Source organism: Poecilia reticulata, linkage group LG21 (genome assembly GCF_000633615.1).
Source record: "Poecilia reticulata strain Guanapo linkage group LG21, Guppy_female_1.0+MT, whole genome shotgun sequence".
NCBI lineage: Eukaryota > Metazoa > Chordata > Actinopteri > Cyprinodontiformes > Poeciliidae > Poecilia > Poecilia reticulata.
Window position 1 is genome coordinate 7,976,946 of NC_024351.1, and position 13,680 is coordinate 7,990,625.

The window sequence follows — 13,680 nt, forward strand, 5'->3', positions numbered from 1 at the left end:
TATATATATTTAGCAATAGCTCTGCAAAAAGAAAAATGGATGCAAATTTGATAAAAATGAAAATGCTGATTAAAATGCTCATTGCTTTTTTTACTTTTAGTTGTAAGATTTATTTTACATAAATTAAAATAATTCAAATCATTTTCATAAACGAGTCCTCCCATCTTTACAAACACGGCTGAGGCATTGAATGACATTCGCTCATTACATCACTACATGATCATTTCAGTGGGCTGTCACTATTTTTCATGTCAGAATCTGGAAAGGCTGTCTCAAAGAATCCATGGTTTCACTTCGGTTCGTACTTCTGATCTCTGCGCTGCTCGTCATTGGCCTTCGAAGTTCAGCGCATTTGACATGCGAATGGCATTTGGTTTATCTGGGAGAAATCTCAGGGAAAGAATTCATGTGGAAAAAAAAACCAAAACTTTGCAGTGTCCACATACTCGCAGTGCTTTTTTTTTGTGAGATAAGACTCACAACAGTGAATGCATTTCAAAGGTTCTTATGTGAACAAAATCAAGATTGATAAAAAGTAACACTTTATTTGAAGGGGTGTGTGTAAGATTGACATGACACTATCAAAAACATGATATAACATCTGTCATGAGCATAAAGAAGTCTTTATGAATGTTTATGACAGTTGTCATGAAGTGTCATTCGGTAAATAATGACACTTTTAATGCAAAGTTGCTCTAAACGTTACATTGAAAGTCCTTTAAAAGTGCCAACTTTATATGATTTTGTAAATTATGATAATTTAATGCAAAGTTGGCATTTGTAATGGACTTTCAATGCAACTTTTAGAGCAACTTTGCATTAAAAGTGTCATTATTTACCGAATGACACTTCATGACAACTGTCATAAACATTCATACAAACTTCTTCATAGTCATGACAGGTGTTATGTCATGTTTATCACAGTGTCATGTCAGTCTTATGCACACCACTTCAAATAAAGTGTTACCAAATGGGGTAGAACTAACTGTTCCTAGTTCCTAGGAACAGTTAGTTCATTGCAACATGTGTTTAATTGCAAAGCTTATTTTTTTCTCCAGATGAGTTAAACTACTATGCATGAGAGAGCAGAAAGATTCTGTCTTTCAAGATGGACAAATAATTCATTTTTAGAAATGTTTTAGACTGTAAGTAGATTTCATACTAAATGATGTTATTGAGAAAACAAAACACAGAGAATCAAAACACTCTGCAACATCCAAGAAGACAAAGAATCAACTCAGTGCAGCACGCTACATGATGCAGAAAACACTGGAGTGGAACAACGCTTATCTATTCAATCATTGCGGCTTGTAGCATCTGACTTCCTATCTGGCATTATCAATTTAAAAATCCATACCAGGCTGGTTCTCCCTTTTCTCCTCTTTCATTTGCAACCTTTCTCATTTTGAGACTTCAAACACAACTGTTGCGTTTTGTCAAATCACCACCACCTTCAGTGTTTTGCATCAAAATTTTACGTGACAGAGCAAGACGAAGTAGGGTATGAATTGTGGAAAACGGTACATCGTTTTTCAAACTGTATTCCAATCAAACACTAAAGAGTGAAATATGTCTTTATTCAACCCACTTAATTGTGCAATTTAAAAGGAGCTGCGGCGATTCTCAGCTCAGCTGACAGAATCTACTGACTGGACAGCTAGTTGTGCACTTCTCAAATCTGGGCTATGAGGTAAGGAAAAAGCCATTGTTGAAAAGAAGCTTGAATATGTCTTTTGAAAGTTTCTATCATATTAAAATCGTCCATCCAGTCATTCTCTGCACACAGCCAAGATAAAGGAGTGACCTTAGAAGCAGTTTGTCGTTAGAGCCTAGACTTAAATTCAACCAAGAATTTCTGGAAAGAGCTAATGAAGCTCTGCAGAGAAGAATGGAAGAAACTAGAACAGGTGCAACAAGCTTGTGGAGGTATTTCCAAATAAGAAACCTGAGGCTCCCTCCAAAGGTGCTTCAACAAAACATTAAGACTTGGATGTGAAGAATTTTTGTACCTATTACTCATGGTTTTTTTTAAACACATTTTCAAAAATGTCTGGAAACATGTTTCACTTTGTCATTGTGTGCTATTTTGTCTCCATGTAACTTTTGCTTTATTCAAATCCATTTTAGAGTGAGACTTACAGAGGAAGTGGAAGGGTATGGTTGCAATGTGGCTGCAATGTGGCGCCATGTGTATGGGGGACACTAACAGAAATGAGAAAAAGAATAAAACTTCCAAATGCAATAATAGCAAGGGTTAGATACAAGCTTAAATTTAGATATCGATGACTCAGAATGTCTGCTCCACCGATGGAAATCAAATCCACCAATGAGCAGAAAGGGGACGACGAGCTAAAGGTGAGGCTCTGCAGGAGGTTGTCAGTGTTGAAGCTGTTCATAGTTTCGTTGCGGTTGTCATTGCTTTGATCCAGGATACGGTTTTTTGGAGAGAAAGGAATGCCTCAGCACAGACTGCAGATGGCAGCCAGATTTTACGTGATGAAATGCAGAAGATCTGGAAGAGCTTAAGCATTTCTCGTATTTACAACAGTGGTGTACTTACTGAAAATCGCCCCCAAGTAGGTTAATCATAAATGATACATAGACAGAGATAGTTTTATTCATACTTCCACCGGTTTTATGTTACGGAAGAGGAAAACTTAGCAAAATCCAATAGAATTAAATTATTTGAAGCAACCTCCTAGTCTTCTGCTGATATGTTAGACGTCTGGCTGAGTTCTGTAGCGTTGAACTTTGGCTCATGAAAAAAACAAAAACAACAAAAGACACTTCTCTAAAAAATAACAGGAAATGACCAAGAAAATCTTTTACTTTCACTCTATTATCACAAGAAAGGACTGCCAAGATGGTAGGATCCCTCTCTCTGTTTCTATTTAAATTAATTACATCAAAAAGTTCTCCTAGCTGCGGGGTAGCGACTAAACCCCATATCTTAATGCTACTGGTCGCTCTTGTCTGTTGGTATACTTTGGTTTTACATGCACTCAGTCAACAGTCACTGTACTGGTCTTCATCTCCACTCATAATCGTGAGTCATTTCCCTTACAACGTTTGTCTTAACATTTCCAATTAAAACAAAGAAATCAGGTAGCTAAGCACAGAGAGAAGGCTGCAGAGGATTTTTGATTGATTACTAAGATAACTTTGGAACAATTTTTTCTTTTACAAAAAAAACAAACAAACAAACAGCCCTGGTGTCATTTTCTGTTTTGAACTAAACAGAAATGGTTTCATTTTTAAACAGAATGAAACCCATTAAAGATCATCCACTTCTCTATTGTGTGTACCTAGTGATCTTTGAAAGGCCATGGAGCGGCTGGTGCCCATCTGCAGTGCTCATTTGGAAAGAGCTGACACCCCGGATAGGTTTCCAGTCCATCACACAGCAACACTCAGACACACAGAACCAACAACTATGCAACAGTGCCTAATCAACATAAGTGATATTTTTGGACTGTGATGGTAGGACGCTGAAATACCCAGAAAAAAACATAAACATGAATAGAAGGAACATGGAAACTCCTTGAACCTTCAACCTGCAAGGGAACACAGACCCATTGTATATCTCTCAATCAGATAATGTCGTTCATTTCTTTGTTTTACGTCATTCTCAGGAAGACCACAGCAACATATTCCTAATAAAGTCTGGCTATTTTCTTTATAATGTAATTAAATTAAGTTATTTTTAAAAGAATTTCATTGGGTTATTGTACGATGAAATCCACTATCATCAATCAGCTACTTCACAGCTTCTAGAGCCATTTTTATTCCTCATGTCTACCTATGCGTCGTGTATCAAGCTGTATATTTGATTCCACCCGACGGTACTGTACGCATTTAAATGTACATGCAAATACAGCCTCTCTTGTTTCTTTTGGTCCTCACTTCCCCCATCCAACCAGGGAAAAGGATGCATCTCTATACCTGCCATTGGCAGAAAGTGACAGCAGTGCAGACAAGGAAAGCAAAGGCCCTTAAATCAAGATGTCATGTGGTCACTTCTTGTGACCCTAGAAGCTTCCCAGCAGCTGTTTCCTTTCAGGCTAGTGTTTCATTCAGACCAGGAGAAATTCACTGGAGTGTGTAGGCACCATATTTTCTGTGTGTCATTCTGTCTGTGTGTGTGTGTGTCTCTGCAACGTTAGGGCAGCACTCTGTTTATTACTGTATTAAAGTCAGCGGCTGAGTCATCAGTGTATGCTTGAGCTGCTCTTCTTTTTTGCCGTCTCTTCCGCTCCCTTCCTCTCTGTTGTTGTCGCTGCTGTTGGGGCCAGCACATCTCACGTCTGTCTATAACGTCCCGACTCATCCCTCTCATCTTTCCCGAGTGTTTAAGAACGCCAGTGTGAAGTAAATGATTAAAGAAGACGTGTTTGTATTTATTTGGGTGTCTGACAGCTAAGAGAATAGATTTCCTCGAGATTGCTTTTCTCAAAAACGAACCCCATAGCGGTATCTTTTAAACACACACATACACACGCACACACGCATACACGCACACACACGCACACACACACATACACACACACACACGCACGCACGCACGTACGCACACACACACACACACACACACACACACGCACACACACACACACACACACACACACACAGAGTTCATTATTGGAGACAGCATTTGTCAGCTCAGCTTGTCCTGTCATCTTCCAGTGCTACATGCTCCAGAGTGGAATTTCGAAAATGAGTTTTTAAGAATGTTTCCTGCCCTATTTTATACAGGTTTTTATTATTTTTTCTGGCAACACCAGGTCTGCGGATGTTTTTGGGAAAGCAGTTGCACATAATGTATAAGTGCTGTCAGTCAAAAAGCTATGCATCTGCAGTAGGTATATAATATATCTGTTAACTATACTTTCAATATATTTAAATGCATTTACTTAAATGAGCATGTTAATCCTCAGATGTAGTACAGTTCAATAGTACAGCTATTGTTTGAAGGAATACAATTACCGTATTTTCTGGACTATAGAGCAAATAAAAAAAATGTAGCTGTAATACGCACTGTACTATAAGCCGCAGCTAAAAAAAAAAAAAAAAAAAAAAACAAAAAACTGGAAAAGTACCGGGCTATAAGCCTATGGTATCTCCGCCGCTCTTGGTTTTCTACAAGGACCCAGCAGAGGGCAGCAGAGGGCTGCGTCCTAATAAATCTGCTAGATTTATTAAGGATGCAGTCCTCCGTCTCCAAACCCGAATCATGGTTTCGTTCACGCCGAGCTTACGTAAAGCGGCTGTTTCCCTCCTGTACTGCTCAACTTAAAAGCTGCATCATGTGAGTTTGAAGAAATTTCTCCATTGTGCCTACTGCTAGCTTGTGCTTGTTAAATGAAACTGAGCACTTCTTTGATTTCCATTTTTGACTTCCTGCTAAAGAGCCCCCCCTGGCGATTGAAGACAAATACACAGAAAAACCGCACCGGACTATACGGCGCATGGTTCAAAGTGTGGGAAAAAAGTAGCGGCTTGTAGTCCGAAAAGTAAGTAGGCTAAACTTTATAAGAGTACATATTTTAAGCTCTCATGAAAGAATTTATTGTCCTAAAATGAAAAGAGGACACACAACTGCAAACCAACCAAAATTGTGGTTTTAATTTAACAAAATGGAGAATGTTGCCATGATTTCTCATGTTATACGTTAAGATACTCTTGTATGTATTTACTCATGACTGAAGATGTTCTTATTGCTCAGATCAGCTCATAGACAGACATTTGTAAGGTGCGATTTCTTTTTATGGTTTGGTGGTCAGATCAAAGCAAACAACTCAAATATACACATTTTCCATACATTTTTAAATTCTTGCTATTGCAATGACACAGCTGAAAACCCCCCACTAAATATTAAGAGCCTTTCTTTAAAATTGCCTCAATATTTATTTAAATCTTCACACTGCAATCCTTAAATGACTACCATCCTCCTTCCAGAACATCAGCTTTGCTTTGCAGCTTTTTATTTTATCTGCAATGCATGAAATAATGTTGAAGAAATAAGAAGTGGACACAAAAATGAGAAGTGAGTTCCCATGACACAAGACTCGAGAAAGCAAGAGAGAGAGGATGAGAGCGGGGAATGCTAAACATGGCAGAGCAAAAGAGGTGCTGTGATCTTCAAGATGAGAGCCTAAAGGGAGTAAAGAGAAGGAGAAATGAAAGTAGCGAGAAAGAAACACTTAAAGAGGAGCAACACATAACACAGAATTTCTACTAAGGCCCCTCCGAGGCATCTTATGAGGCAAAATTTGAGTTAAGAATCAGAGAAAGTCAGCATATGGCGTTCTTGTATTATTGATGGCGCGTGCAAGTGCTCATCTCACACTGCAGCATGATAGCCTTGCGGTGATTTTTGTGGCATTTAAAACTCACTGTTGCTCATGTGTCTTGAGGTAATTTAGGCTGTAAAAGATTAAAAGGCAAAACTGGAATGGGTGGGGAATGCTTTAAAGAACATAATAAGGAAAAGCAGCGGAGTGGAATGAAAGGAGGCGAGATCGGGATCAGGCAAGGGCAAGCTTGCCACGCGTGTTTGGGTGAGTGTGCATCTTGTGTGAAGGAGATTGGGACGGGGGAACTAAAAGGAAGATAAATGGATGAGGAGATTAAATAATCACAGAGAAAGACATGAAGAGGGACTAAAAACAAAGGTGTTCACGTCTCGCAAGTTATCAGGTTCAACCTCCTGAAATGTGTGTGTGTGTGTGTGTGTGAGCTGTCTGCTCCAGAAGACACTGCATTTGAACAGATCTTTACAAGGGATCTTGTAGCTGACGCGCACAGTGAATGAGTTGCATTGTTTTGCGAGAAACGCTCAGACTTCTTCCACATTTTGACATGTCACTGAAACACATTTTATAGACCGATCCTCACAAAGTAAAGGAGAGAGAAAATACCAATGCATGGCTTAGCAAACTTTTCACAGAATAAAGTCAGGAGAGCGAATCCATTGCACTGTGGAGTGCAATTCATTCAACCCCTCTTTACTATGATACCGCTATATACAATGGAGGAGAAAGACGCAGCCTTCAGAAGTCACAGATTCCACCTGGGTGGCTCCAGAGGCCTTCACGGTTTTTAACAACCTGAGAGATTTGACAGAGAACTCTTGTGAACAAACAGCATCATGAAGACCGAGAGGCATAAAAGCAAGGTCAGAGATAAAGTTATTAAAAACAAGGTTAGGTTATAAAATACCTTTTTTTTTGGAGCTTTTAACATCTCACAGAGAAATATACGATCCACTCAAACATGGACAGAGATACAAGATACAACTGCAAACCAAGAAATGTCCACCTAAGTTGACAGGCCAGGCATGGGAAGGGGGGGTATTATTTAGAGAAGCTGCAAAGCGGTCCACTTTTACGCATTTGCTCAGATCAACAACACCGGTGGGAGACTCTGTGGACATCTATTATTCCTGAACTCTACAAATCAGGGCTTTTTGGAAGAGGGGCAAGAAGAGAGCTATTGATAAAAGTAGGTCATAGTATGACTGATTTAAAATTTGCCTCCAGCCATGCAGGAATAATCCAAACATGTGGAAGAATGGGCTCGAATTTTATGCAAACTACTATGAGAGGTTGAAAACTTGTACTACATATTCTTCTGGACACGCCGTCAACCCAAACTTACCTGGGGCAGCATCATGCTGCGGGGTTGCTTTCCCTTGACAGGAATAAAAAAAACTCGAGGCTATATGTATCAACACACTGAAATTTAATAGAAAATAAGTGGCAAGCCTTAGATAATTGGTTTCCTCAGATGCTCTCCATTAAATAAGACTATTTTACATTACAGAAAACGCAGCTTTTGGTTGTTCGAAGCTAGTAAAGAAATTCCCCTGGCAGACTTGCTGCTGTAATTACAGCAAGAGGAAGCTCAACAACATTGACTCAGCAGGGTTGAATACGAAGGCTTTACACACTTTCCAGATTTATTTAGAGAGTATGGAAAAAACCATAATGATAATCCTTTCACTGTCTAACACATAAAGTCCCAGTGAAATACACGGAAGTTTATTTTGGAACAGTGATATCATGCTAAGAAATTCAAGAAGTATGTATAATTATGCAAACTCTTTATACTTGCCAATCCATGCCTGTTTAAGCGGTGGACGTTTGTAAAAAAAAAAACCCCAAAAAAACAGCTTTGAAGAAACTAAAGCCAGATTGACAAACCCTTCCTTGAAGTTTTCCTAAAAGAACATGCATTGATTCTGCTGACCGTTCTTCCTTCATCATCGCCCCCTGGGATTACCGAGTGATTCACAGAGATGAAGCAAATGGGTCCATACTGACCCATTTGTTACACTGATAACACTGAAGGATCTAATGTGGTCACAACAATTATAACCACACTGCAATCATGACCATACCTTTCTGTGAGGATTCAGAGGTGGGCAGCATGGTGGCAGCAGCTGTTCTTTGTCCACATTTTGCTTCCTGATCTGACTGTCCTGGATGAGTACGTGAAGATAAGAGGTTCTGCTTTCAAAGTCTTTCTCCTGCTCTTCCACCGGGCCATGTTTCATTCTGGTTTGTTGGTCCTTGTTCAGGTCACGCTGGGTGGGATGTCCCAAAGCCAAGGGTGTGGGGGAGCTCTGCCAGCTGATTTCCAGGTAAACAACGTGAATGCACCAACACAGTGCTGTAAGCAGAGCAGCCAAACGAAGCAGCAATCCCATGTTTACTTTCTCTCTGCACATGCCCATCTGGTCTGTCTGGTTCTCTTTAGTCCATCTTTTTGCTTACTTTTTGCTGTTTTTACCCCATCTTCCATTCCCCTCTCCAGAACTCCATTAAAGAGCTATTGGATCTCTACCATGTCAAGATGACCTCTGTTCAGACTCAAACTCACACACAAGTATGTATCCTTCTCCAGCAGGACCGTGTTCATCTTAATGACGCATTCCTGAAAGCAGATTCTGTTGCACATGTGTGCAGTCTGCTGAACGTTTTGGTACCTCCCTCCTCAAGTTTGCAAGCTCCACTTTTACCAAACAGGCACACGCACGCACACACACCCACGCACGCACACACACACACACACACACGCACACACAAACACACACACACCTCTTCTTGCTCGTCTTATTCTCCCTGTCAGGCTAACATCACATAAATACACACATGGAGTTTCTTCCCCTTTTCATCTCGGGTTTCTTTAAAACTCCAGATATGGGCAGGGCCAGCTAATCAGCTCCAGCTTTAAACAGGACTTGCTCAGTCTCTGTTGGCTGTCCCGTTGACTCACGGTGGCTCGTTGTTGCATAACATTCCTCACATTTATTCCCAAGTTTGCTGGTTTCTTTCAGCAACATGAACAAAGATGTAAGTTTGATTAAGAATGCATTCAAATGTGTTTGTTGTTGTTTTATCACCCTCAGATGAGCCATTCAATCATAATTATTATATGCGTTTCTATCAATATGCTTTCTCAAAGTATGTGTTTTTCTTTTGTAATCAACCACCTCGATGAAATTCAATATGCATTAGTTTTGCAGTAATAACAAAATAGAATTTACAGCTTTAAGTATCTCTATGTGTTTACTGCTGTTGTATCATCTATTAATATCATTATTCATGTTTTGTGTAGCACCATCAACAACAAAGTCTTGCACTGTCTCTTCTTGTGGACCTATTTTTTAAATGCCCTTATGTAAAGAGTGTTTACATAAGGGCGTGTATGGCCTAATATAGAGGATTATGTTTTAGATAGAGGAAAGCACTCCGTCTAAGGTATTTTTTAATGTTTCTGGACTGAAATCCAACCAGGTTTGTGCTGATAATAAAGTTGATTTGCTCCTAGTGTTAAAACTCATTGATTAACTTGATTTTCAACGTTATCTCACAGTAGCTCTCTGCTGCCCCCTTGAGGTAGAGAAAAAAATGTCCAACAAAATCAGGGTCATAATTACTCATCTGATTCATTAGACTTTGAGATCAAGCTGACAGTTTAGCTTTTGATTGAGTTTAATAAGCAATGTCAAGTATTATTTAAATGGAAAACGGGACTAGACTATTATACACTGTTTGAGATTTAAAGAAAAGAAAACAAGTTTATTAATTTGCCATATTCTCAGTGATCTTTATTGATTAATTACATTTACCTACCCTCCTTCTTGTGATGTGTAGTCATTAAATGGACTACATATTGGCATACAAACTACATATGGCAAACTATATGTAGTTTGCAATTTAATCTCTAATTGGAGTTTGGCATAATGCAACTGATTTCCTTCTATTAAAAAATAATACGACTAGTGTCCAGCAAGCTCTGCTGCCATCTGGTGGTACGCAAATTTTTTGCTTCCATATGGAATGCATTAAAACATCACGTCAGTTTTTAAATGTCCAATGCAATGCAGGTCAACCCAAAATCTAGCAGATGATGGACATAACGAAAGCACCAGGAATGAATCCTGACAGTTTAAATAACCGATAACATAAATTAACTGTGACACATTTGGACGTAATTCATCTTCCGGCCTATTTGTTTACATGTACAAGAACGTTCCATAGAAGGACTTTTTATCTTAGATGAAAGGGACGTCAGAATGTCTGACGTGTGCAGAGCATCAAACTGTTTCTGTTATTGAATTTTTTATATAGAACAGAGTCGGGGTTTTCTGTGGTGACAGACGAGTTACACATATGCCAGCGATTTCTCCAAATGTAAAGCTAAAATCTGCTGCCACGTGGAATACATCTGTGCCTGTTTTTTTTTCTTTCACTCCTACAGAGAACAGAAGTCATTCGTCTTGATGAAAAAAGTGTAAAATGTTATTACAGATGAGTCAGAAGTTGTTTTTTTTAACCAATAAACTCCACATGTTGAAATAGCTGCTTCAATTCAGTGAGACACCCTGTTGATGTTTTAAAGGAAGAAGGCAATAGTTAGGGCAACTCTATTGACGATTTTAAAAAAAAGCAAAAAAAAAAAAAAAAAAAGGATTAAGATAAGTGTCAGTGACACCAGAAAACAGGCCAAATCTTCCCTGTAATTAAAATCTAAATTCAGCATGTCCTGCACTGTGCTGAGGTTTCGTAACTAAGGTTAGACTGGAATCAGCTTGTCTAAGACAGCTCAGAGTTGAAGCTTCCTCACAGCCGGTGGCTGAAGTGGGAAGAAACCAGTTGTGACAGGAGCAGGTGAAGGTTAGACAGTGTTTGCGTTCCGCTGGGCTCCAAGTTATCGCCCACAAACACAAGTTCAAAGAGTTATATCTCCACACAGGTACATGCGCTGATGCAATCTGAAACTAAGCTACACACTGGACATTTCTGTAAGCAAAGCGTGAAAACAAAATGTTAAAAACGAGTAAAGCTTCTCCAGCATCTTGCACACGTATACACCTTTAACTTTTGGACATTTTGACATTTTTCAAACACAACCTTTTAATGTGATTTATATGGATTTTATGGAGCAAACTAACGATTGTGAAGAAGAAGGACAATTACATTGTACATGCTTTTCTAATTGTTTTTGCAATAACAAATCAGAAAAGGTTTGAGAAGCATTTATATTGAGACTCTTTCACTTTGACACTTTTGAAAAACTGTCACTGCAGCCACTTGTAAACTGGAGGATGTACTGACTGTATGGGTTCTGTTTTTTTACAGAAAACAGATAAACACAACAGATAAATGCCAGTCTGCAAGAGTTGCCATAACGACATGCTGACATGTCACCGTAAAAAAAATAGAGGAACCAGCTGAGAATGTACTCCTGAGAAAATTACTTATTTTGTATCAGATGTGATGTATATAGTGTTGCAGTGCTGTGTTTCCATTCACCGTTTCAATGTAATGTTGTAAAGCTCTATGTTTATAATGTTCACAACGTTTTAAAGGATCGTAATATCTTAAGTGGTTTTTGGACAGAATTTTATAATACTTTACTTATTCATTTATTCATGTATTTATTTTTAAAACAAGAATATTCCAGTTACCTTTTCAATGAGGATGACACAAGTGTTGGCACATTTGTCAGTTGTTTTTGAAACTCAATATCGCCACTGAAAACATTTAGTAAATATGATTTCTACTTAAAGACAAAATAAAACAAACAATAACTTTTCTAATGCATAAATAATGGTCCAAACCTCTAAAAAGGGTTGTGAATCAACCTTTTATTGACACACACAAGGGGAAAAAAAAAGCTATTTCCTCTTACACTAGTAATGGAAGAACACATAAGAAATCCCGAGACGGAGGATAACAAGGAGTGAAATGGAAGAGTGGGGATGCAGTTTACTTGTACAAACAAAATGTTTTACTGCTGTCTATAAATGTTTGAAAACTAAGCTCTTTAGAAAAAAAAATGTCTTCTGCAAACTTTTCCATTTTGCTAACAGAAAAGCAGCGCCCCCAGTCATGCCTTTACTTAATGGATTTGGACAATCAGTCAGCTGTTTTGACATAAAAAAGAGAAAGTATTTTTCAAAGAAAACTATTTATAAACGACATTATCAGTTGGCAGTGGTGATCCATTTGATTTATTTTCCATCTGACAGCGTGCGCCACACTGCCACAGATAATATCAGCACTCCTGCTGGATCCAGCCAAAGCAAGATGCACTGAGTCAATACAGCGACAGCTACAGCACATATTAATCATTAAACAAAACTAGGAGCAAAAGCATGAACAAAGCAGGCGTAGGCTACGGTGTCAAAATGTAAACACAATGTAAAGGCCCCAGAAAAGTATTCACACTTCTTGAGAGTTTACTGTTACAAACTCAAACTTTCTCTTCCTGTAGCCAGTAGCAACAAAATTGAAGAAAATGTTAAAATATTTACTATTTTCTCAGTTGCAAAAATCAATAAAACATATTTCTTTTTAACCCAAAGTTAATGTTTTATAAAACCAACTTTTGCTGCCATCAAAGGTAGAATCATTGTGTCATTACCAGCTTTTCAACATTCTCCTTTGCAAAAATAACTTAGAATAGGTTAGCATTTGTTAACTCCTTGCACAAGCATAACCTAGGAGGATCATCTGCATTAATTTAACTCTTTAGTAGCCCTTAGACAGTTTTATTTTCCAGGACCGCTGTTTATTTGTCTCCAACCTTCCTCCCATTCTTTGATGAGAAAAAAAACAAACATTCTTTAAAATGATGCTGCTATCATCTCAGCACCACAATGATTCAGAGTGATGCACACAAATATCTGTCACAAATAAATAAAAAATAAAAATAAAAAAAGATCTTAGAAGTGAACTTCTTCCTTAACACGTGTTATTCTTGTCTAGGCTATCACTCCAGGAGTCTTCACATTTTAGATGGATTAAGTTGAGCCCACAGTGATGTTCAGAGCTTGGGATGTTGTTTTATAATTCAACTGTACTTTAAAGTTCACCACATCTTCACTCCTGTCCCATCTGTTCACGATCACATATTTTGACAAAATGGGAAAAAGCTCAATGGGGTATTGATGGGCTATGCTCTGAGCTAGATGAAAGCCGACGAAGAGGGCAAGCATAATATTGCTGTTAGAGTTAGAGATAATAAAATCAGCTGTTCATCGCCAGTTTTCTCACTCTGTAAAAGTCTGACTTGCGTACAGCAGTTGGAGTCTTTAGGCTTAACTTTCCACTGGTAGCAGATTACAGCAGAAATAAACCCGGACTCCCAGGGGGAAACATGGTTGGTGTT

The 13,680-nt window shown here is 38.6% G+C and overlaps 1 protein-coding gene across 1 annotated transcript in view; it reads right to left on the bottom strand.

Annotated features, from left to right (window-relative positions):
- Positions 1–8,982, bottom strand: part of mettl24 (methyltransferase like 24) — a 35,753-nt gene extending 26,771 nt beyond the window's left edge. The window contains exon 1 of the mRNA XM_008397757.2: positions 8,399–8,982. Within this exon, the coding sequence (XP_008395979.1) occupies positions 8,399–8,734 (336 nt within the window). The 5' untranslated portion in view covers positions 8,735–8,982. The remainder of the gene's footprint in view (positions 1–8,398) is intronic.
- Between the last annotated feature and the right edge of the window lie 4,698 nt (positions 8,983–13,680).